Source organism: Antechinus flavipes, chromosome 4, assembly GCF_016432865.1.
Source record: "Antechinus flavipes isolate AdamAnt ecotype Samford, QLD, Australia chromosome 4, AdamAnt_v2, whole genome shotgun sequence".
Taxonomy (NCBI): domain Eukaryota; kingdom Metazoa; phylum Chordata; class Mammalia; order Dasyuromorphia; family Dasyuridae; genus Antechinus; species Antechinus flavipes.
Window position 1 is genome coordinate 425,769,709 of NC_067401.1, and position 24,255 is coordinate 425,793,963.

The 24,255-nt window shown below is 37.0% G+C and overlaps 1 protein-coding gene across 4 annotated transcripts; it reads right to left on the minus strand.

Annotated features, from left to right (window-relative positions):
• Positions 1 to 711: 711 nt before the first annotated feature.
• Positions 712 to 22,895, minus strand: GORAB (golgin, RAB6 interacting). Of its 4 annotated transcripts, XM_051998965.1 has the most exons (5): positions 22,734 to 22,894; positions 19,080 to 19,410; positions 13,479 to 13,580; positions 10,689 to 10,829; positions 712 to 2,934 (listed from the first exon to the last, which is right to left on the minus strand). In XM_051998965.1, exons 1-5 carry the CDS (start codon positions 22,792 to 22,794, stop codon positions 2,475 to 2,477), a joined length of 1,095 nt encoding a protein of 364 aa, XP_051854925.1. In that variant the 5' UTR covers positions 22,795 to 22,894; the 3' UTR covers positions 712 to 2,474. The 4 variants fall into 4 exon arrangements, with proteins under 4 accessions (XP_051854925.1, XP_051854927.1, XP_051854926.1 ...); XM_051998967.1 differs by lacking the exon at positions 22,734 to 22,894 and having other exon boundaries at positions 19,216 to 19,305; XM_051998966.1 differs by lacking the exon at positions 22,734 to 22,894 and having other exon boundaries at positions 19,076 to 19,170.
• Positions 22,896 to 24,255: the final 1,360 nt, after the last annotated feature.

The following is a 24,255-nucleotide window of genomic DNA, read 5'->3' on the forward strand; positions in this document are numbered from 1 at the left end:
TTCTCCCTTCCTACCCCCTCTATCCCAAACAATTAAATTGCTAAACAGGTGCAATTCTTCTAAACTTTATAATGTTCCTTTTAGGGAAAATCAAGAAGGGATTATTTCAAAAGTACAAGCTTCAGTGCAATATAATTTGTCCTTTTGCAGTCATATCAGAAAGCAGTTCACAAGAAACTTCCGAAAAGTCACCACACACCGTAAAAATCAGCTTTAAGGAAAGTAGTGAATTTTACTGGCTGAACTTCTGGCTATTTCACATCAGAAACAGTAATCAGCACTTCAGATTTAAAGCCAGACAGCCTGTTGCAGTTATCAACAACTGAAATAGGTAGTGTTAGCATCATTATCCCCACCCTACAGATGAGGAAAGAGAAATCCTGTTAAAAAAATAAAAGACTTAACCTAAGATTACAGAGCCAGCACTAAGTTCACTATACAATACAGGCTAGAGGTAACTATTCCAATTTTTTTTTCCTCATGTGTTCCTTATTGGGTAAAAACTTAAATTAAGTTTTAGCTAGCTTGTAACTGTGAAGCCAACATTCTAGTCTCAATAAAATGAGTTCTTTTTCCCAGTAGTAAGTAAAGGAAAAGCAAGTGATGATTATCTGTACCACACATTAAGGCAGGGAACTATGGGGGCACACTTCTTATGAGTTACTTACTCAACACATATTTTCAAATAAGCTTTCCAATTCAGACAAGAAATAATGGAATAAATTCATCTGATCTGTTTATTTCTTAGAAAAATATGATTAACTTGGACACTGAAGATTTCAATTTTATGTATACAATTCATAAACTTAAATGCAACTTTTACTAAGATGTTTGAGATTTTGAAGATTGACAGTAACAATACTGGTTTTCTCAATCACACTGAATAATATACCAACATATAGTTCCATACACAGGAGTAGAAAGTGATAGTAAAGTGACACTTCAATCCATAAGTTCATACATTAAATAAAATATTCCTGTTTTTCTGAGAAGTTATTAATATTGCACATTTTCTTTCCCCATTTGAAATGACTTGTTTAGAAATCTTTACACTTCTTAGGGTATGTGACATATAGATCATAATTAAATCCAAACCCTAGTTTAGGTATTCTGATGAGACCGTAGCATTTATTTACATGAAAGTTATACAAAGTAAAAACATATTGGCCAAACAAATTAGCAGTAAGTAATGGAAAAATTATTAAAGTAATAGCAAATCAATATTAGCTATAGAATTTAAAATTTTGTTTTATCATGTAAGTTAATTTACTCCCAACACACAAAGCAAATTAAGAAAAAAAGTAACAAGATTTTTTAATCATAAACAGCAATAATGTACTGAGTTATTCCCTGATACATCTTATTAAATGACATTTTCATTCTTATGATAAGAGAGTTAAGTGAATTTCTGAATTTGCACAACTGAAACAATGTTAACATTAACAGGAGAAACCTACTGCTTTGTATACAGTACTTTTCCTCAAAGTCTTCAAATAACTTTATGGGGTAACAATCCAATGCTCTAAACTCATGTGATGTATCCATTGTGATTTATAAAATGAATGTAAGTCAACAGTATAATAACTCAAATATGCACCTCTTAAGGAGCGTTTAAAAAATTTGCTGTAATCCATATGAGGCATTCAACAATGAGCCTATTTAGAAAAGGGAACACAATGGTAAAAAAGAGAAACAGATGCTTTCTTAACATATCACTCCCTCCCAAACAAATAAAAGCCCTATGTCAATGAAGAACTACCACCAAATTTTCCCAGCAAAATTTAATACAGTTCAGGTAAGGTACTACACTGAAAATTTTAAGATCAGAAAAGTTAAAATTCTAGCAACATAGCTTATTTTCTTGCATTCTTCAAATCAGCTTTTTAGGATGGTGAAGTAAATGAATGATGAATGAATGAAAAGCACTTACTATACTGCCAAACATTCTAGTGAAAGGTTCAAAGAGCTTATATTTTAATGTGGGAAATAACATGTATTGGGAAGTGGTGGCCTGGGAAGCTGGTTATGCTCAGGAAAGTCACAAAGAGAGTCAGGGGAACAATAGAGCATCTCAGTAATACACCTCAGATATACTAATGTAGTGCTTTAATTAAATTCTCTGACAAAGAGGTAAAAACCAGGTGGACTGGGGGAGGGTGAGCACCTGCAGAAAATGGCCTGGATGAAGGTGAGAAAACATGGTCCCTGGGGAAACTGAGCCAAGCAGATAAGCTGCTCCACTGCATGGTCTCTTGTGGGCAGCAGCAGTAGCACAAAGTGGACTGAAGATGACTAAATTCAGGCCCAAGCATATGGCCCAGATGAAGGACACGACTAAATACATTCATGCTTCACAATAAAAATGCAATTAGTATTACTTGGCACTTCACAAGTGGACTCAAAATTATACCAGCCTGGCTTTATGTGGGTTTTTACTAGGAATTCCAGGGAGTCAGGACACGACCTGGGGCCCTTCAGGAGGCCTGACTGATGGGGAGTGTGTCTACAGCAGCTCTCCCTTCCTGCTCTGTTCTGCCTGAGTCTGAACAGGCCCTGGATTCTGCCTTTGTGTCCTGGCCCTCCACCCGTGGCCCAACAGCTGCTTCTGCAGTCTGGTTTCCCTCGTCCGCCACTCCTAGAGAGACACCATTCCTAGATGGCTTCCGCGCCTCCTCTGCAAGGATGGCCTGCCTTCTCCCTTCTTCTTCTTGCTGCTGCAGCAGCTTCTCCACCTCGATCTCCAGCTCCAGACTCTCCTCATCAGCTTCCACTTCCAGCTGCTGCATCAGCGCCTCCAGCTTGCGGGCCTTGCGGAGCTCGTTCTGCTGAATGATGGTGCAGAGGTGTTCAGTGAGGTGCTCTTTGATCTCTGTCTTCCGCTGGAGGTCCAGCTTTGCAGCCACATACTCAGCTTCTGCCTTGTCAAATCGTTTCCTGCAAGCACATGGACAAGGATGAGCTGATGGGCTCTCTAGTGGAGTGGGGGAAGATCCTGAAATCAACACAATCAACTCAAAATGTAATGAGAATGAACAACCACAGGCATCAGAGCTAGTGTGAGCCACAGGCATTAAAGCTACTCTGCCTAAGAGGGAGTGGGGGGAAAAACTAAATGGTAGACAAATGGATCTATGAGTTGCAAAAAGCATCAGAATTAATATATTATTAATGGAATCTTCCTGTACCTCCATCTTCCTTCCTCCTTTTGTTGGTGGTGTTACAGCATTTCTCTGTTGTCACTACAATTTGTGAAAACTTTTTCAGGGTTCCTGAATATAAGTATGAGGATTATTTGTGAACGACAAACAAAAGACATAAAAAGGGTAGATATCTGTATCTAGATTAGGAAGGGTTTTAATAAGGGCCAGAGGCCATAGAGAACAGGAAGAGGTACAAGTGAGGAGGCAGGAGACATAAAAGAATATAGAAAAAAAAGAAGCATAAGACTGATCAACTCAGTAAGTTTTTAGAGGCCAATACATTTTTAAAAAACAATCTAAAACATTCCAAAAACTTAATATGCCGGGTTAGTACATTATCATGCTATCATATTTTCTATCCAAATGAGATAAAACATAAAAAAACTTATCTCACTTGTTCTTCTAATAACTTTCCCATGACATAAGTGTAAGATGCACTATCAAATCCAATTTTTTTTTAATAGTTGAAGAAATTAAGACACAGCCAAGTCATGCCCATAGGCCCTGGCAGTGGTAGAACTGGGACCAAAACTGAAGGTTTCCAGACTCCAAGTCATTTCTGATAGATGACATTACATGAAGCTATCATATAAGATTTATAAACATTACATGTAAAATGTATTACATGAAATGATTACTAAAAACCCTCCAAGCTCCATGAATGCCAAAATAATGCTGCAGATTCTAACATTAATTTTTCAAAGTAATTCATCCTCTTAAATGATTTCAAACCTCATCTAACCTAATTCAATAGTTGTACCTTCAGTTCAATTTTATTCACTATGTTTTTCATACTGTTTGTATGCCTTTTCTCTGAAGTAAGCCATCACACTGCTTTGGTATTGCTTAACTGACCCAGGGAATAGCAAAATAACACTGATATTAATTGATATTTAAAATACAGATAAGTGTCTATATAAGAACTATGTGTTTGAAGAGAACTGTTCGGTTCTGCAAACATATATTGTATCTAGGATATACTGCAACATATCCAACATATAAAGGACTGCTTGCCATCTAGGGGAGGGGGTGGAGGGAGGGAGGGGAAAAATATCGGAACAGAAACGAGTGCAAGGGATAATGTTGTAAAAAAAAAATTACCCTGGCATGGATTCTGTCAATATAAAGTAATTATTAAATAAAAATTAAAAAAAAAAAAAAGAACTATGTGTTTGGTTTAAAAATAAACTATATACAAACACTTCACTGATTTACCTACAGAATATGAAGCTATTTGGGAACATTACTATACATACAGGATTCATAAGTACAACTAGAAAATCTCTATATACTGTCTTTGGCTAACAGATGACACAGGCTCACAGAGAAGTAGAGGTAAAGAGACCTTGAGAACTACACAGGACTACAGAGGATGCCCTCAAAGCTTTTGTACTTCGTGAAGAGAATATTCATAATCAGGGTGTGTATGTGTAAAAAGAAATATCCATATAGTCCTTTAGAAAAATAACTATTGGGTGACACTAAAAAAGTTAATTCTCCTGGTTTTCTCTTTTACCAAGTAACAGCCCAAGCTGAAATAAAATAAATGAACACACTGTAAATCATTTTAGATACAAAAAAGAATTAGAAGATAAGTACATATTGGTTCCTTATTTATACTTGTACTACCAGTACTTGGCTTAATAAATACTTGTGAACTCACTGATTAATATTAAAATTTTAATTTTTAGGCATGTATGTATTTTTTCCTAAACTACAAAAAAATCATAATACCATGATTTTACTATTGCGAAGGGAAATCCATGTTAAATGATATCCTAATCAGAGACTACCAGGACTTCTTTTTTAGAAATCATCTATTCTATTACCTTTAGATACACAAGTTGTTAAGATGCTGCCACTCTGTCTTAGGAAACCTTTCAAACTGAGTACAATGACTGGAGAAAAACTACAATGGATTTATGGATCTTAGTTCATATATGACATTACACTTCTGTATTACAAAAGCCAAGAGCTTCCTTAGTGGAAGAAAAAATCCAGCAAAATGTCATATATAAAAAGGAGAAATAGATGATTGTTCATAAAAGACACTTTTTTAATCTGCCTAATGAACCAAAGAATAACCATGCAACCATCTGAGGATGTTCTGAGGACCTTCTGGAGAGGTCATTAACAAAGGATAGGCGCTGCCCTTTGGAAGGTCAGATGCAGACAAAGGCCTAACATGAGCTGGTCATACTCTCATCCCCCAAGGGGGACATCCCTTCTAGCTGTGGTGATGAAACAAGGCTTCCCACAGAAGGTGTGCTGAGTCTTAAAGAATTGGGAGGATTCTCATGAATAAAGCATGATGTAAACTTGAATAATGTGATACAAGAAGTATATTATTTTTCAATAACATAGATCCAGCTTTCAAGAATAGGTTCTTAAGACCATTCTTTAGAATTCTAGGTTATAGTCATAATTCTGTCACTGTCTGGTCTAAGTATCTGACTTTATATGAGATTAGAGACAATTAATAAAAGTTTGTTGTTGTTTGGTGATGAATGACTCTGGGACTCTATGAACCACAGCATGCCAATGTTATTCATGATGTTTTCTTGGCATAGACACTGGTGGGCACATTTCCTTCTCCAAAGGATTAAGGAAAACAGAGGATAAGTAACTGTTGGGAGTCACACAGCTAGTGAGTGAAGGTACATGTGCACTCAGATCTTCCTGATCCAGGCCAGGTGCTATCCATTGAGCCATCTAGTTGCCTCAAAGAAAAATTTACTGCCAGTAAATTCAGTGACCCGGGCTTAAAGCTTCCTTATCTTGGAATTTTTCCTTTTCATTGGTCAATGGGAGAAGAAGATATGCACATTAATTCACCCCAATTCCTGGTCATAGAAGGTCCCAAAGATAAGCATGGTTTTTACATTTTAATATAAAATTCTATTTAAAATGTAAAAAAAAAAAAAAAACCCAAAATCAAAAACAAACCCCAATACATTCTTAATTCATAAGTAATACAAAAAACTGGCTACTGGCTTTCAGTCTGCTGACTCCCTATTGTAGGCAAAGCATATACTTCAGCCAAAGTATTCTGCAATGTTCTCCTTCCTGGATTACCAAATATATTACAAAATTCCCCTTCCCCAGTTGTCCTAGGAAAGAGTCAACAAAATAGTTCATTCCATCTTTCTGTCTACCAGGATTATTATTTGTAGGCATTGTGCAGTAAAGGTACACATGAGAAATACTCCCCTTTCCACCCTCAACTCTTGCTCCTGCCTTTCTTTACTGGGCAAGTATTTGAGGAGGCCTTAAATGGCAATCATCCCCCAAAACTTTCTCTCCACTTCCACTCTCTCAGTCTCTCTCACTCATTCTTTTCCCAAACAGACCACTGCCCAAACTATCAACTCCCTTTTCTTTCTGCTTCCCAACAAAATTCAGATGCAACTTCGCCTTTCTCTGTTTATTTACCAGCAAAACTGAATATAATCCTGTAGAGGAAAATGTCTGAATGACTTATGATATATGAATGTGACAGAATACTGCTGAGCTTTAAGAAATGATGAAAAGGATGGTTTCAGAAAAACCTGAGAAGACTTGCATGAATTGATGAAAAATGAAGTGAGAAGAACCAGATGACTGATTTACATCAAGACAATACTGTAAAGTTGAACAACTTTGAAAGCCTTTGGACTTCAGATCAGCATAATACCAACTACGATTTTGGAGGATTAATGATAAAAGATGTCACCTACAACCTGAAAGAGAGGTGACTCAGTGAAAAATGAAACATGCTGGGGAAAGGGAAGCAAAAGGAAAATAATAGCTAATGTGGACATTTGCTCTGCTTGACCTCACATGCTTACAGCAAGTAGTTCTTCTGCCCTCATTTAGAGAAGCAGTGAAGAGAGAGACAGAAGGAAGGGAGATTTTTCCTGAATGAAAAATTAAAAATTAAAAAAAAACAAAAAAACAAACAAAAACACAAAAATCTAAATCCATCTCCAACATCTGTTAGCTTTGTGACCATGGTTAAGTCACTTAATCTCTTTCAGCCTCAATTTTCTTATTCGTAAAATGAAGATAACAACAACATTTTACAAGAAAGTTATGAAGCTCAAATGTAATAATATATGCAAAATATTCCATAAAGTTTAAAGTCTACATACTACAAATTTATTAGATGGACCCCCTAAGCCTGGAATTTTCTCTCCTCTCTTTCCTCTATTAAATCTATAAAATGTCTCCTTCAAAGACCTCTTCAAATATTACCTCCTAGAAATAAGAGATGTCTCCACTCTGAATTTTTATAGTATTTATATTTCTCTTGAGCATTTATCACAAATATGAATAAAACAAAACAAAATAAAATGAACCTGTCCTTCCATATGCTCATACATCTTCTCAATTAGACAGCTCAGTAAATAAAGCATTAGTCTTAGAGTCAGGAAGACCTGGTTCATAAATTTTATTGGAAGTCACTGATTTGCCTCAGTTTCTTAATTGTCAAATAGGGATAATAACAGTATCCTCCTAGAATTGCTGTGAGGATCAAGTGACATAATATTTGTAAAAAGTACTATGTACATCCTGGCATTATAAATGTTGATGTCTCCCTCATTCTTTTGCAAATAGCAGGCACTTAAGTAGGAATCCCTTGTTTATTCCTTCAGTATTTTACTGCATGGCAAAATCAATTAGCAATACAGAAATTAGGAAAATTTTTTAAAGAACACTTATGGGGACATTGCCTCTCTTTCATTGTGATTTGCCCAAAAGCTAGAACTATGAAATTTCTACACTGTTAACGTTAAATATGCATGACATTCTTTTCACATAGTTTTCAGAAGAAGGGCTTAAAGCACAATTTAGAATATTTTTTGGTGATACAATAACTAATTACATCTAAAAATATGACAATATTTTGCAGCACAGCATAGAACATAAAGAACTAGTCTCAAACTCAAGGAGCACTGAATTCAAATCCCACTTCTGAGCCCGAGAATCAGTTAACCTTTTAGTGACCCCAGGCAACTGTCCAAGACTACAAGTTGCAGGGCAGTTTGCAATGGAAATTTCCTACATCAATTAAATCATAGGTCCAGTTCAAATGAATAAGTAAACTGAAATATTTATATAAAGACTATAATCACATGCAAAAATCTGGCAGACTTATTAGCTTCAAAGTACAAAATGATAAGTCACTTTGTGAAGCAATATTGGCTTCCTTTTCTATCATCTTTTAACAGAGATTTGTGACTATCAATACTTCTAGTTATAACCTGAACTCATCAACTTCCATTCCTTTTTATAAGCTTGCCTGACAAACATCCACTTTCTAATTTTCAATCTCTTCCCATCCACTGGTTCCTTCTCTTCTGCCTACAAGCATGCAAAAAGTTCTTCCACTCTTAAAAAAAATAAAACAAAAAATTCCTTCAATGACATTACTATCTCTTCAAATTGCCATTCTAGTTTTCTCTTATCCTTTCCACAGCCAAATTCCTAGGGGAATAAAAAGCTATCAGCACTTGCTGAATCTCCTTCTGCACTCCTCTCTTCTCACTTCCTTGAAATTTGGGTTTTGCTGAAGTCACTTCCTCTGGGACTATGGTCTTTTTTCAGTTAAAGTAGCTGCCCTTTTCTGCTCCTTGATAAAGATATTCTGTGTTCTAAGGTATGCTAAGGTTTGTCAAGTGCTTCATACAATACACCTATCTATTGGACATTCTCCTCCCTGGGTTTTTGTGACACTGCTCATTTGATGGTTCTCCTCCTCCCTGGCTGGCTGTCCCTTCTAGCTTCACTTGCTCCCTGATCTGAGCCCCCCTCCTAAGTATGTTCACCTCAAGGCTCTCTCCCCCACTCTCAGTGACTTCTCACGGGTTCTACTATCACCTTCAAGCAAAAGAGTTGGGAGCTTATGGCCAAGTCCTTTACTATCAAATGCCTCCTGGCTATTTCCAGCTCCATGATTTGGAGGCACCAGAACAGAACTCACTATCTTTTCCTGCCAGACCCTTTCCTCCGTCATGCTCTGGGGGCATCACCTGCGGCCCTTCCACCACAGAAGGTGGGGTCAGGGCCTCCATGATGCCCGGAGCCAGTGCCCACCACAGCCTCCCCTGGCTGAAGACCATTCCCACGCAGCTGCCACAGTGACACTGACTCCTCCCTTTTGTTTCCCCCTCCTCCCCCCAATCTGAGGGGCCTCCTCTGGCCTCGAGGATAAAAAACAGACGGCTGTTTGGAGCAAGTCCTTCCCCAGTCACTTCCAATCCTTCTCTATCCTTCTGGCCCCTCTGTAGCCCCTCATGCTCCCAAGCCTTTAGATAGGCTTCTCCCACCTGCATGCTTCATACGCTCCCTCTTCACCTCCTGGCAGAATACATCTCATCCTTGAAGACTCAGCTCAAGAGCTATTTCCTACATGAGGCTGACCTGATCCTCTCCATCCAATATAATTTATGTATCTTATGTATAATTTATCAGTGTGCCTGTTGCTTCTATCCAAGTAATTGTAAGCTCCCCGAGGGCAGACACTTTTATTTTGATCTTTATATTCTCAGTGTCTAGCATCTAGTAAGCACTTAATAAATGCTTGTTTCACTGAATTTTTAATCTCTAGTTACCTTATTGATATTCCCTGAATCAGTTAATTAACAAAGTCAACTCAAGACATCCAATGGCACGTAGTAAGCAAACAAAAAAGTCAAAGGGAGAACCACAAGCCTCTTTCTTAAACACTGAACAGTGAATTGAAAACCACAACCAAGTATTTCCGCTTTATTAAATTGTTATATAAACATTCTGATGCTGTGGTTTACCCTGGACTAATGAGGCATTCTGATTGATTTCTAGTGTTACAGAGAATGATGCACAACTGAATCATTTGCACAGAACTCCCTTGTGAAAAGAGACAAACCAGAATGATTAAAGCAATGCTGAAACGAATGGAAGACCCCCAAAATTGGATTTAATTTTATACTCTTTTATCTGTTTGCAAAGTCCGTGTAATTTTTTACATGTGTTATGTTCATTTTATAATTATACTACAATATTTTCTTTCTTTAAAAGACAAAACAAAACAAAAAAAATCCCAATGTCTGAAACCAAGGAACATGATGATATCAAAACAATTTATGTAGTATAGATTGAAGAAAAAAGTAAAACTGTTTTGGGAGAAAATGTTTCAGTTTCAGGTTTCCAAGAGAAAAACACACATATTTTAAGAAAAACGCATATTAAAAAAATGAAAATAAGGATACCCTTTTATTCTTCCTCATCCCACCCAAAAAGAGGGGAAAGAAAAGCAGATGGTGCAGGGTATAGTAGATAGAGCATTGGCCCTGGAATCAGGAGGACACTTATTAGCTGTGTGACCCTGATTCAAGTCACTTCACCCTGAATGACTCAAAACAAAACAAAAACAAAAACCACACACAGGGACCAGCTCCATCAACAAAAATAAATTTCAATGCTTTTTTTTTTTTTCAATACAAATTTCCCCAAATAGTTAGTGCTTACCGAGCATAGGAATAATCCAAGCTTGCCTGATCAATTCGATTCCTTAATATTCCAATATCAGCTGACACCATGTCATCTAAAGCCTGTAGCTCCTTCTGAATCCGCTGGAGTTTTATGGTTTCTGCCTGAGTCCTCTTGGATCTAAGCAATGGGAAACAGAAATAACATACTCACAGTAATCTAGCAAAGCACATTTATATGATGCTTTCAAGTTGAGGAAAGAAGCAGAGTAAGCCCTGTGACCACCTCTGATTCAGAGAGGAAGTGAACGTTCATACCGGGAAGGGACCTGTAAGTGGAATGAGAACCAGCATTTAGACACAGTTCTTCAGGCTGCAAATGCATCAGGGGTTTCTTCCTGTCACCATACATCACAGGCTCACGGCAAATTGTATGGCATATCCATGCAAGTACATTCCTTTTTCATAAAGTCTTCCCGAGAAATTCCTAATTTCCTCAAGATTATATAACAGATTGATTCTGTATTTTTACTTACACAAGTCAAAAATATCTCAATTTGCAACCAAAATTCTCCTTCCTATTCACAAGACAGTTTTCTCTTATCCTTATTTACTAATTATTGAAAGTCATATTCATTGTGTATATTGAATTAGACAATTTTTAGATGAGTCTAGCACAAAGTTCCACACATTTGTGTATCTGTGTAAATGCTGTTTTTATTTATTCATTTAGAGTAAAGAGGATAAAGACAAAAAAGCCTATTTCTTTTTCTGAAATGTAACAAAAGAATCATGCCCCTTTATGTGTCATAAAAAGATGAAGATTTTCCACTGTTTGGGGCCTTCATGTGGATTAGACTTTCTATAATCTCAATCTCACACAACCAAAATTCTAAAGTAAAAAAAGAATCTTAATTATGTACTAAAGACCTTGAACTTTATTCTGATTGCCCTCACTTACATCTTAATTCAAATACAGATCTTAACAAGCTCAGTAAGCTGGTCACCCATCTCACAACTCAGGAGCAGCAAGACAGAAAGAGTGATGAGGGTGGAAAAATGAATGTTTATTAGCTATAATAAAGCACATATATACTGATGGAAGGCACAAAAAAACTAAAAAGTAGAGTATATGCATTTTGCATATACTCTAACGGGCATCATCAGGATGATTCTAAGTCATCATGAAAAACTTAAATTGTTACTAATATCCTTGGAATTGTATAAGCCTTTCTATAGTTAAATGATTTATCTTGAACAAAATAATAAACATGAAAGCAACACATTAAACTTTTTTGACTATTTACAGTTAAATTAATTTCCACACAAAAATCTACTTTTTGTTCATTATCGGAACTTTGTTTGTCCACTATTGACAGAGTCTAAGGCATTCTCTACTTCTGAGTCTAATTTTTTCACTTATGTTGTTCACAATTCTGTTCCAGATTTCTTTAAAATCCTCATCCTCAGTCTTCATTGCATTATGGTATGTCATTACACGGACAAATAAGAATTCATTTAACCATTCCCCTTTTTGGGACATTTATGTTGCTTCTATTTTTTTTTTTTTAAGAATTCCAAAAATGCCATGATGTACATCTTTTGAGTAAGTTAACTGTTTCTGGGTTGTTTTCCCATAATTCTTTTAAGATGTGTTCACCCCAAACTACTGTGTTAAGGCTATGATTCATTAACTTTTACTGCATGCTGCCAGACAGTATAAATGCACAAACCCCTCAAAATAAACGTTTCTCTAGAACCTACCAGCAGTGTTTTATCATTTCTTAAATATTTTTTCCAGTTTCATAAATGTGATACCTAAAAGTTGTTTTAATTTGCACCTTTGATCACATAATATATTTTAGAAAGATTTCTAACAACTGATAAATTAAAATTTTGATTCTGGTGAACTATGGTGATAACTACATTAGCTCTCAATGTTTGTAATGTACATCTGACAAAGTTGTTCACTCCAGAGTTTCAAAACAGGTGACATTTCAAGCAAATGAATATGAAATGAGCAAATCCATTACTCTTAGTGCTAATCTTCTTTTTTGGTTCTAGTCATCACTTGTCTAGCTTCATTTATGCCTGATAAGCTCTCAGGCAAGAATCTGGCAGTAAGAGTAGTTTTGGCTCAGATTTGATGTTTCACTAGTATAGGGAACGCCTTGTATAGAAACTTCTCCACTGAGGAAAACTGAATACTTAATAAAAGTAATTTGTTGGTGTTTAATCGTCCAGTCATGCCCAACTCTTCAGAACTCCCATGGACCACGGTTTTCCAGGCCATTCTGTCCTCCACTGTCTTCCAAAGTCTGTCCAAGCTTATGTTCGTTATTTCCAGGACACTATGCATCTTCTCCTCTATCATCTCCTTTCCCTCTTGCCTTCAATCTTTCCCACCATCAGGGTCTTTTTCCAATGAGTTCCATCTTCTCATGATATGGACAAAGTATTTAAATTCCAGCTTCAGTATTTGTTCTTCCAATGAATAATCTGAATTAATTTCTTTAAAGTATTGACTGAAATAAAATAGCTAGCCTTTGTACAACACTTTAAGGTTTGCAAAGTATGTTACAATGTGATCTCATTGGGGGTCTCACAACTAAATCCTAGGGGGTTGTAGGGAAAATAGAAGTTAAATGATTTGCTCATTGTTAACAGTTAGCAAGTGAGAATGCATCCAAGACAGGACTTCATTCAGGAAACAAAATCACATTGCTAGCCCCTAAATTGACAGTTATTAAGAAAATACAGTAAAGCAGGCAAGAAGACCATCAGAAAGGTCTAGATGATTACAAATATCATTCTTTGATATATTTCTTACCTTTCTGCAATAGCTTTGGCCAAAAATGCTTTTTTTCGTTTATTTTTCTCTTCCATGAGTCGTTGCTCTTCTTGGAGGATTTCCCAATGAGATTTTTCTTGCCTGGTCAGTAACCAAGAATAAAATTGGGTTTACATAAAAGAGTCCTTCTACAATTCCCTCTCCCTCTTCCAAAAGCAATGAACTGATCATATAAATGTCCCTTAAAGAATCCTATTAAGAGTTTTCAAGAATACATCTGTACCTAGTTATCTTATTCTGATAGTAATAAAGAGGCTGATCAGAAGCAAAAGTTTAAATTAATTGGGCCATTAAGTTCCTAATATGTGTGTGATCTAGGAACAAGCAACTGATGCCAGAGTATAGTAGCTCATTTGTGGAGACACTAATATATGGCATTAGATTACTAGTGCAAAAGGAATCTAATAAAATAACTTGAAGAAGATGCTTCTCACTAGGCTTTTTCAACTGTTATAAAGTCCCCAAAGAACCCCAAAGGTTCTCGCCAGCTTAATATTTATTAAGAATGATTGGTCAGTGAACATTTGGAGCAAGAAACATGACCCCAAAGACCTGTTGTGGCCACATCCAGACTCAGATCCTAGCACACACCAGTCTCTTCTCCTTCCTGACAGGTTTGCTGAACTGGTAAATAAGAAGAATGCTATGTAGATTATTTATATCTTAGCAAAGCTTCTGATAAGAGAATATTGCATTTTTCCTCTGCAGAAAGAAAAGTGTAGACCAGACAATTACAGAACCAGATGAAATCTAAGTGATTGAATGTCTGGACTGTTAGTGATTTGGAACCTCATATTAAGCTGTAACCAGCAGCAGTTTGTTAATTACAGCTTAACATATTTATCAATCACTTGGATAAAGACATAGGTGGAATAGCTAGCAAATCTGCAGATAACCCAAAGAGCCGATCAATTTACAGCACTGACTGAATCTAGTAAGATGAAATTCAAAAGATTAATATTAAGTTTCATTTGGGTATAAAAATGAACCTCGGGAATGCAAGACTAGGGAGATATAGTTAGCAATCTGAAAAAAGATCTAGGAATCGAGTGGATTGGGAACTCATTGAGTCAGCATGTGACAACCCAACCCAAAAAACTAAAGTCATCTGGGGCTGCAGTGGAAGGCATAACTTCCCAGAATAAAGAAGTTACAGTTATTCTATTGTTACACTGCCTATAAGTCTGGGCATTCCCACTGAAGGAAGCTGATGAGCTAGAGACTGCACAGAAGAGAGTAACAAGGATGATACAGGAGCTTGAAGCCATGCCACATGAAACTTGACAGGAGCTAGCCTGCAGAACAGAATACATAGGGAGGGTAATTATCTCGCCAAGTATGGAAAGAACTGTCATACTGGGGAGGAAGTACACTTGGTCTGTTTAGTCTTCAAGTGTAGAAGCAGGAGCAAGAGGGAGATGCTGCAGAAAAAAACAAAATGTAGGCTCCAGATCAGGCAAACTTTCTCAAAATTAAATGCCTCAAAGAAAGCAATTCTCCCTCTTAAAACACCTTCAAAACAGACCCTGGAAGACCAAGTCAGACATGTTTTAGTAGTTTACTTTAGATAGCTGCTGAAACTCCTTCCAACTCCTAAGTTCTGTGATTTTTCAAATTTACTCACTTTCAAAAATATTTCTACAGCACAAAATTCAACTAGCTAAGGACCAAAGGCTGAATGAAAGAAAAAGGAAAGAATCTGTAGCAAAGACAAGAGCTGGGTTTTTGTTTTTAATTCCACCAAGAAACCTCTTTTTCATTATCAAAATGCATACCACTACATAAACTCTCTAGGAAAAAAAACCCTAAAATGATTTCCACCTCCCAAGTTGTTAATTTCCCAGGCCTAGCACATCTGAACAACTGTTAAATTTATGCTTTCCCCTCTAACCCTACAACCATGAGATGGTTAGATCTAGATTAAGATAATTCCTTACTTATGGCCAAAGACGATTTAGAGAACATTATGAAATTCAAAATGAATCATTCTAATCACATTAAATTAAAAAGTTTTTGCACATACAAAACCAATACAATCAAGATTAGAAGGGAAGCAGAAAGCTGAGAAACAATCTTTATATCCAGTGTTTCTGCTAAAAACCTCATTTCTAAAACATATAGAGAACTGAATCAAATTTATAAGAATACAAGTCATCCCCCAATTGATAAATGGTCAAAGGACCTGAACAGACAATTTTGAGATGAAAAAATTAAAGCCAGTGGAAAAATGTTCTAAATCATTATTGATTAGAGAAATGTAAATTAAAACAACTATGGGGTAGCACTTCTCACCTATCTGATTGGCTAAGATGACAGGAAAAGATAATGATATATGTTGGAGGAGATGTGGGAAAACTGGGACTCTAATGCATTGTTGGTGGAGTTATGAAATGACCCAACCATTCTGGAGAGCAATTTGGAACTATGGCCAAAGGGGTACCAAACTGTGCATACCCTTTTATCCAGCAGTGTTTCTACTGGGTCTATAAACTAAAGAGATCATAAAAAAGGGGAAAAAATCCATATGTGCAAAAATGTTTGTAGCAGCTTTTACTATAGTGGCAAGTAATTGAGTGGATGCCCATCAGGTGGGGAATGGCTGAATAAATTCTGGCATATGAATGTAATGGATTATTATTGTTCTATAAGAAATGATGAGCAGGCTGATTTCAGAAAAGTGTGGAAAGACTTACATGAACTAATGCTGAGTGAAGAGGGAAGAACCAAAATGCTATTCACAGTAACAAGACTATGTGAGGATCAACTATGATAGATTTAGCTCTTCTAAGCAATGCCATTATCGAAGACAATTCCATTAGACTTTGGATAGAAAACACCATCTGCATCCAGAAAGAGAACTACAGAGACTGAACATGGATGGAAGCATAGTAGTTTCACCTTTCTTATTTGTTTGTTTGCTTGCATTTTCTTTCTTGTGATTTTTTTTCCCCTTTTGGTTTGATTTTTCTTGCATAATATGACAAATAAGGAAATATGTTTAAAAGTGTTGGCCAAAAATGTTTGTGGCATCCCTGTTTGTAGTGGCTAGAAGCTGGATAATTAAAGGATGTCCATCAATTGGAGAATGGTTGAGTAAATTGTGGTATATGAATGTTATGGAATATTATTGTTCTGTAAGGAATGACCAGCAGGATGAATACAGAGAGGACTGGCGAGACTTACATGAACTGATGCTGAGTGAAATGAGCAGAACCAGGAGATCATTATATACCTCAACAACGACACTGTTTGAGGATGTATTCTGATGGAAGTGGATCTCTTCGATAAAGAGAGCCTTAATTGATCAAAGATGGACAGAAGCAGCTACACCCAGAGAAAGAACACTGGGAAATGAATATAAACTGCTTGCATTTTTGTTTTTCTTCCCGGGTTATTTATACCTTCTGAATTCAATTCTCCCTGTGCAACAAGAAAACTGTTCGGTTCTGCACACATATATTGTATCTAGGATATACTGCAACCCATTCAACATGTAAAGGACTACTTGCCATCTGGGGGAAGGGGTGGAGGGAGGGAGGGGAAAAATCGGAACAGAAGTGAATGCAAGGGATAATGCTGTAAAAAATTACCCTGGCATGCGTTCTATCAATAAAAAGTTATTAAAAAAAAATAGATTGTAAACTCCTTAAAAAAAAATAAAAAATAAATAAAAGTGTTTGCCATTGGATATTGGTTATATATCACAAAAATGAATGCTGAAAAAAAAGATAATTCCTCACTCCAAAAGAACCAAACTCCTTGTTTCTAATCCAAGTCCCAGTTTTCCACATGTGGATTTCAACAATGATATCATGGTTTCCTTCTCTACTCAATTACTTTGACCGTACATATCTATGTTCAGAGACTTTGGTGGAGAGTAATTAAATTTATATTCATAAGCAACTTAACATATACAAAATGTTGGGGACATAAAGATAAAAAATGAAATATGCTCTCAATGAGCTCATCTTCTATTAAAGGGACTGACAAGGTAAGGTAAATAAAGAAAGAGTAGATCATTACAAAAAAGAGGAGTGGGAAAAGAATGGCATCAGGAAAGCTTCATAGGAAGGTGATAATTGAACTAAGACTTCAAGGAATATCAAGATTCTTGGAAGTAGAACTTTCAGCCAAGGATAACAACTGAAACAAATCTGCAGAGGCAGAAGTTGTCATTTAGAATTCAGTGAACAACCAATATAGTCTAATTTAGTTGGGAAAGAGTTACTGTGTAAAGGGGAATAATATGAGAGAAGGCCAGAAAGGATTGTATCCAAGTACATTAAACCTTAAACCCTAGATCATAGCTTTCGTATGAGCCTGGAGGTGAGAGTGAAACTGAAAGTTTTTGAGCAGAGTGGTGATATATGTGATCAGATCTTTGCTTTAGAAGGTTGTTTTGGCACCTGTAGGGAAATCCAATTGGGGAGAGACTGATTTAAAAAAAAACACAAATATAGGTAAACCAATCAGGAGACAAACCCAATAATGCAGGGAAATGTGGACAAAGCCCTGCTGTAGAAGATATGGCCTATTACATATACTGGTAGACATAATCATCCTTTGGTTATTTTTCTTCACATTTAGGAAAAAGAATGGTTCTATTCTGGGGTGGATAATTATGCCCATAAATGATACAAAACAAAAGGACATCAGAAGAATTTATTTTTAAAATAACAATTCAAGCTACTCGAATATGGATTGGGCTACCTTGAAAGGTAGCAAATTTCTTGTGCCAAGTCATCTTTATAATGAAGTCTCAGGATGATTACTTGTTGAGGATATTAGAAGGTAGTCACATTTTATCTAGAAGCTAAATTAGGTTGAGATCTTAAGATTTCCTCAAATTCTTAAGTGTATTGTAATATACTTGTATTATTGTAATATACTTAATAATTAAGCTCTTAGAAGATAAAATACATTTAATGCACTTGGTTTTATAGTCAGTAAAACCTGCAGAAAAGCAATTGGTAAAGGATTTTTACATAAAAGGAACAAATCTCATGAAGAGATCTGATGAGAACAATAATCTGAAAGAGATTGAAAGAGAATGAGACAGAAAAATGAATGGCATCCTAAGTCCTCAGGAAGTCATAAATTAAAGAGATAAGAAACAAAAGTAGTGAACATAACATAAAGAGTGCAGAGGATCAGAAGCCTTATTTCAGTCAAAGAATAGCAAATTCTATAGGCTTTGCATTTATACTAAATTAGCAACTTTAGTTTCAGAGATTATATTATGAGATACAGTGAAAACAGTATACTTGAAAAGTATCTATTTTTCTCTTCCCTGTGTTTTCCCCCTTTCTTAGACCTTTTCTACTGCCCATAGCCTTCTTTCCTAAGCAAGCCCATTCTGAAAACTGAAGAGTAAATGGTTTTACATAGATCAGAAAGCTGACAGACCACTCTGTTAGTGGCAGGGCTCTCCATGTTCTAAGAATAACTTCTCCTTTTCATATATTTCTAAGTCAGAACATATTATAGCATATAAGACATTAAGCTTAAATTTCCCTAAAAATACAATTATGAAGAAACAACAAAGAGAACACAGTTTCATGGTTATATAGACTTACTAACAATTCCACTTTCTTTTTTTCCAATTTACAGTTTGGTTTTGGAGTAATAGTCTCGTCTTTTTTATCGTCATTATAGAAATTCTCAAGTCCTGCTTTTTTCTGTTGATTTCCAATGCTCTGATGCTTTTCATTATTACCAGGGGAGGTGAAGAGAGCAGGAGATGGGTCAGATTTCTGTTTTGGTGCAGAAAGCAACTGCTCTGGAAGAACTGATGTACCATCCTGAAGTCTAAGCTTTTGGCTTTGTTGCTGAAGAACCTTTTCCCGCTGTAGTTGTTGTCGACTTTTGTTCACAGGGTGACGCTTCGGTCGATCAGCTGGCTCAAATGGATCTATGCATAATATAAGGGAAAATTTTACATTTGAGAGTAGCAGATTATAAATCACTTTCTACTAAAAAAAAAAGCGGTGCATTAATATTTCATTTTTAATCCAATTTTAGAGCTCTATCTTTTCATCTTTTACTCAGTGGTAAAAAATAACATTCTGGTTCTGTATTAAACAGGACTCATGCCCCACTTTTTGTGCTCAATAAAAATTCCACATATAACCAATTCTGAAATTTAACCACATGAAGATTAGCTGTCTGTAAACCATACTTTAAGAAGACCTGTTATTTCATCTCTGTGAGTAATTACCCCACTAAGGCAGTTACAAATAAATATCCTGGGAGGTTTCAAGAGTTTCTATGGTCAAAAACCAATATCATTTAATGATCAGGCAAGCTTTAATAATATCATCATAGCTTTATTTGATTGGGATCTCATAATCCTTGCATGGACAAACAGAAATTTTATAGATTGTTGACAAAATCATCCAAACAAAACCAACATATATCTTGATATTTGATATTAAGTGTGACAGTAGAAATGGGGAAAACAGTAAATTTGATATTTAGGAAAAGTATGCTAGTAAATATGGTTTGGAATAAAGAACTGAGAGGGGCCCTAGTTTGTAGGCCGGTTTAATCTTTTTCTTTCTTTAAGGAGAATCAGAGGGCACCAGTATGAAAATAGGAGTACAAAAAGCATATTATTTAAAAAATGAAGTTACGTATATTTACACAGATCACACAATACTATTTTACTGAATACTTTTAAGATGCACAAATGGCTTTTATATTTCAAAATACATGCAAAAACATTGCTTGAAACAAGCACAATTTTAACTAGTCCATATATTCCACATTCAATTTACGTCATCTAATTAACATGACTACCACTTCCTTCAACTTTTCACCTCTCTAAACTAAAATCACAGGCATTTACCTGAGGCTCATACAGTCTCCTCCTCTCCCCTCCCCCCCCCCAAATTCTATGAAGGGTAAAAACTAAAAATATGTTGAATTCCTCCCTTCCCTTTGCACTTCAGGACTTTTATGTTCTAGACACACAGACCTGTGACATATATATGTCATTATTGACAATCATCCCCAAACTTTCTTCTCTCTCTAGCTTCCCCTATCTTCCTTGAGGGTATGAGAAACTGGCCAGTTCTTGTTGACTATCAACTTTGTCAACTGGTCAGCCTCCTCGTTTCTTATCTTTTCCCTCGTGATTCTGTAAACAACTGTCTAGATGTTATTCCTAAAGTGGAGATCTGACCATATCACTCCTTTATTCAAGAAGACCTAATAACTCTCAATTATTTCTAAAACAAAATATAAATGCTTACTTGGTAAGCTTTTTTAATGATGTGATTTTGTAGTTGTGTACTATGCATGCCAACTTAGAAAGATAAGAAAACAACATACTGGCATGCTGTTGCTGAGATATATATGACATGGTCACTTTCATTTCTTGATTCCAAACCCTATTTGCCAGTGTAACTTCTTTAATAGAATGCCCTTTACAATCTGTATCTAGACTACCCTTACAAAGTCACTGTACTCAGGAACCACATCACTCCCTACTCAATACACTCCAGTGACTTCCTGGGATCAAATATAAAATCCTGTTTGACATTCAAAGCCCTTCATAACCTAGTCCTCTCCATCTTTCCAATGTCCTTCCACATTTCCCCGTACTCCTCAATCCAGCAACACTGACCTTCTGCTTAGTATCAAGACCTGTATCTCTCTGAGCCAGCATTTTGTCTATCTCCCAGGCCTAGAATTCTCTTCCTTCTCATCTATGTCTCCTGGCTTCCCTTCTTTAAATCCCAACTAAAATAATCCTACCTCCTACAGGAAACCTTTCCCAATCCATCACAATTCTAGTGCCTTTCTTTTGATAATTATTTCCTATTTATCCCATATATGTATATCTATGCATAAATGTATAGATATGCATATATGTATATATCACACATACATACATGTACTATGGAAGGTAGATCATGATCCAAGTGCAAGAACTATCTGCAGGGAAGTGGCAAATAGTAAACACAATGCTTACTGACAGACTGACACTGATTTGTTCCACTTAAACCTGTGTATTTGTTCCTCACACACACAACATTCCACTGTGGTGCCTGTGCATATTCTCCTCATCCCCCAAAGAGAAAATACGCTCTCTTTTTATCTCCAAACATCTCTCCATTCCAGTTCATACTCCACTCAGCTGGCCCAATGATGAATGAAGATGCAGGCCCAATCATGAAATCCTCTCATTCAATAAAATCTAGTGGCTTTCTAGGACATCCAGGAGTCACTATAAAATCCTCTGGAATTAAAAGCCCCTCCTACTCTGACCCCATTCCTATCTTTTCTAGTCTTTTTTTTTTTCTTTCAACTTAATTACACTGTAATTAACTTACAACTTAATTCAAATTCATTACAAATTAATTACACAAAGATCCAGTTACTCTAACCTTATAAAGGGGCCTGAAATTCTCACAAGATTTCCTTTAAATCCCAGTTAAAATCCCGGTTTTTTTTTTGTTTTTTTTTTTTTTTACAGGACACCTTTCCCACCGTTAATTCTAGTGCCTTTCCTCTAAGATCATCTCCAGTCTATCCCATTTGTATTTAATTTGTGGTAGCTGTCTGCACAGCCTCCGTTAGAGGGTGAGCATCCTGAGGGTAGAGGCTATATACACTTTGCAATAGGTGCTTAATACTTACTAGCCAGCTAACTCTAAATTTCTTCTTCGCTTAGCTAAAATGTGACTAGAAATGTGCCCTCCCTCCATTTGTGTTTATTTCACATATACTTTTTATTTACACGAAATTTATGTTTTCATTTGGTAGTAAGCTGTTTGAGGGCAGGAATGTATAGGTTTTGCCTTGTATGCTATGCTCAGTGCTTCCAGCAAGCACCTAATATCTACCTGTCATACCTGCTCGTGCCTGGTAAACAGTAAGAGCTTAATGACTAACTTTCTTCAAAGCTCGGCTGAAACATTTCGAGGAGTTTCCTCCACTGTTTGTTTATTTCAAATAAATTTTATTTACACTTGTACGCATTTTCATTTGATAGTAAGCTGCTTGAGGGCAGGAACGTCTAGCTTTTGCCTCACATTCTCAGCGACTTCCGCAAGAGTTTAGGAGAAGCTCTATCCACTCAATGTATCTCCCGCAGTGCCTGGCACACAGTAGGAGCTTAATAAATGTTTGCAGACAGGACTCGGCCCAGGATCAGTCACTCTCCTCCACAGGACCCCGCCCCCTCTTCTCCTCAGGATCGACGGGACTGAGCTACCTTCCGCTCGTTACCTTTGTTCTGCCGCAACCTCCGCAGCTCCTCTTCGGAGAAGCCGGCCCATCCTTGCGCCATCCGCCCGCGCCTCTCCGGGGCTTCCCAGGGCTCCCGGAGCCTTCGAAGATCCCCGGCTGCCAACGCGACCACCCCAGCACGTCCGGCCCTTCGCCGGCGGGGGTCATCCGCGCAGCCAATCAACACACCGTATTCAGAGACACACGCCTCTGTTCATCCCCGTTCAGTCAGAGGCCGGTATCTTTAGGTGGCGGGGCTAATGCCTGATTGAGTATCTCAAGCAGCATACATGCCCCACCACCTTTACATTTTCACTTTTCTCCAGAGCTTCCTCTTAGGTGTAGTTATCGATTACAAAATGAACAGTCACGTTCAATTTTAAAAGAAGGTTGAACTTCTTAGCAGGCTTTTACTGAGGGACCTAAAGAGGGCGGGACAAAGAAACCGGAAGGGACGGGGATGTCAGTTTGCCCTCTAATATTTGAGCTGCCTTCGGGCCGCCTTTTCCAAGTGTAACCTGGGACGCTGTAGCCGTTCCTATGTGTGTACTTGCGAAACTTTGCAGTGTACGTCTCTGCCTACGGTGCCAAAATCCTGCTTTGGATTTAGGCCTTTAATTCTGGGGCTTTCCGTCTCCCCGCAGTGAGACTCCTCCCCCCCTCCTTTTATTTCCCCTCTTACCTACCCCCTTTTTACTCTTCCTTCTCTGATTTCCGCAGTCCTCCTTCCCTCTTTCTGTTCTCTCTTCCTCTCCTCTTTCTTTCCTCTTCCCTCTTCTTTCCTTCCTCTCCTTCCTCCCTCCTTCTTCCTTCTCCCTCCCCATTTTTTCCCCTTCTTCCTTCTCTTCTTCTTCCTCACCCTCCTCTTCCCTCTTCTCAGTTCTCCTTCCTCTGCACAGCTCCTTGTTTTTAAAACATGACTTTATTTGATAAATTAGCTAATTTTAAGGCTTGACGCTATCAAGGCACTGATTTGTATTTTTTGATAATAGCTTTTTATTTTCCACATACATGCAAGAATAGTTTTCAACATTCCTCTTTGCAAAGCCTTGTATTCCAAATTGTTCTCCCTCCTTTCCTCCCAACCCCCTCTTTTAGCAAATGTTCTAATATAGGTTAAACATGTGCAGTTCTTCTAATTGCCACAATTATAATGGTTGCACAAGAAAAATCAGACCAAAAAAGGGGGGGGGGGGAAGGAGCAAACAAACAAAAAAGGAAATCCACATTCAGTCCCCACAGTTCTCTCTCTGAGTTCAGATGGCTCTCTCCATCAAAAGACCATTGGAACTGGCCTGAATCATCTTATTTTTTTAAAAGAGCCAAGTCCATCAGAATTGATCATCACATAATCTTGCTGTTGCTGTGTACAATATTGTCTTTGTTCTACTCACTTCACTTAACATCAGTTCATAGAAGTCTCTCCAGGCCTTTCTGAAATCAGCCAGCTGATCATTTCTCTTAGAACAATAATATTCCATTACATTAATAACCGTAACTCATTTACCCATTTTTGAACTGA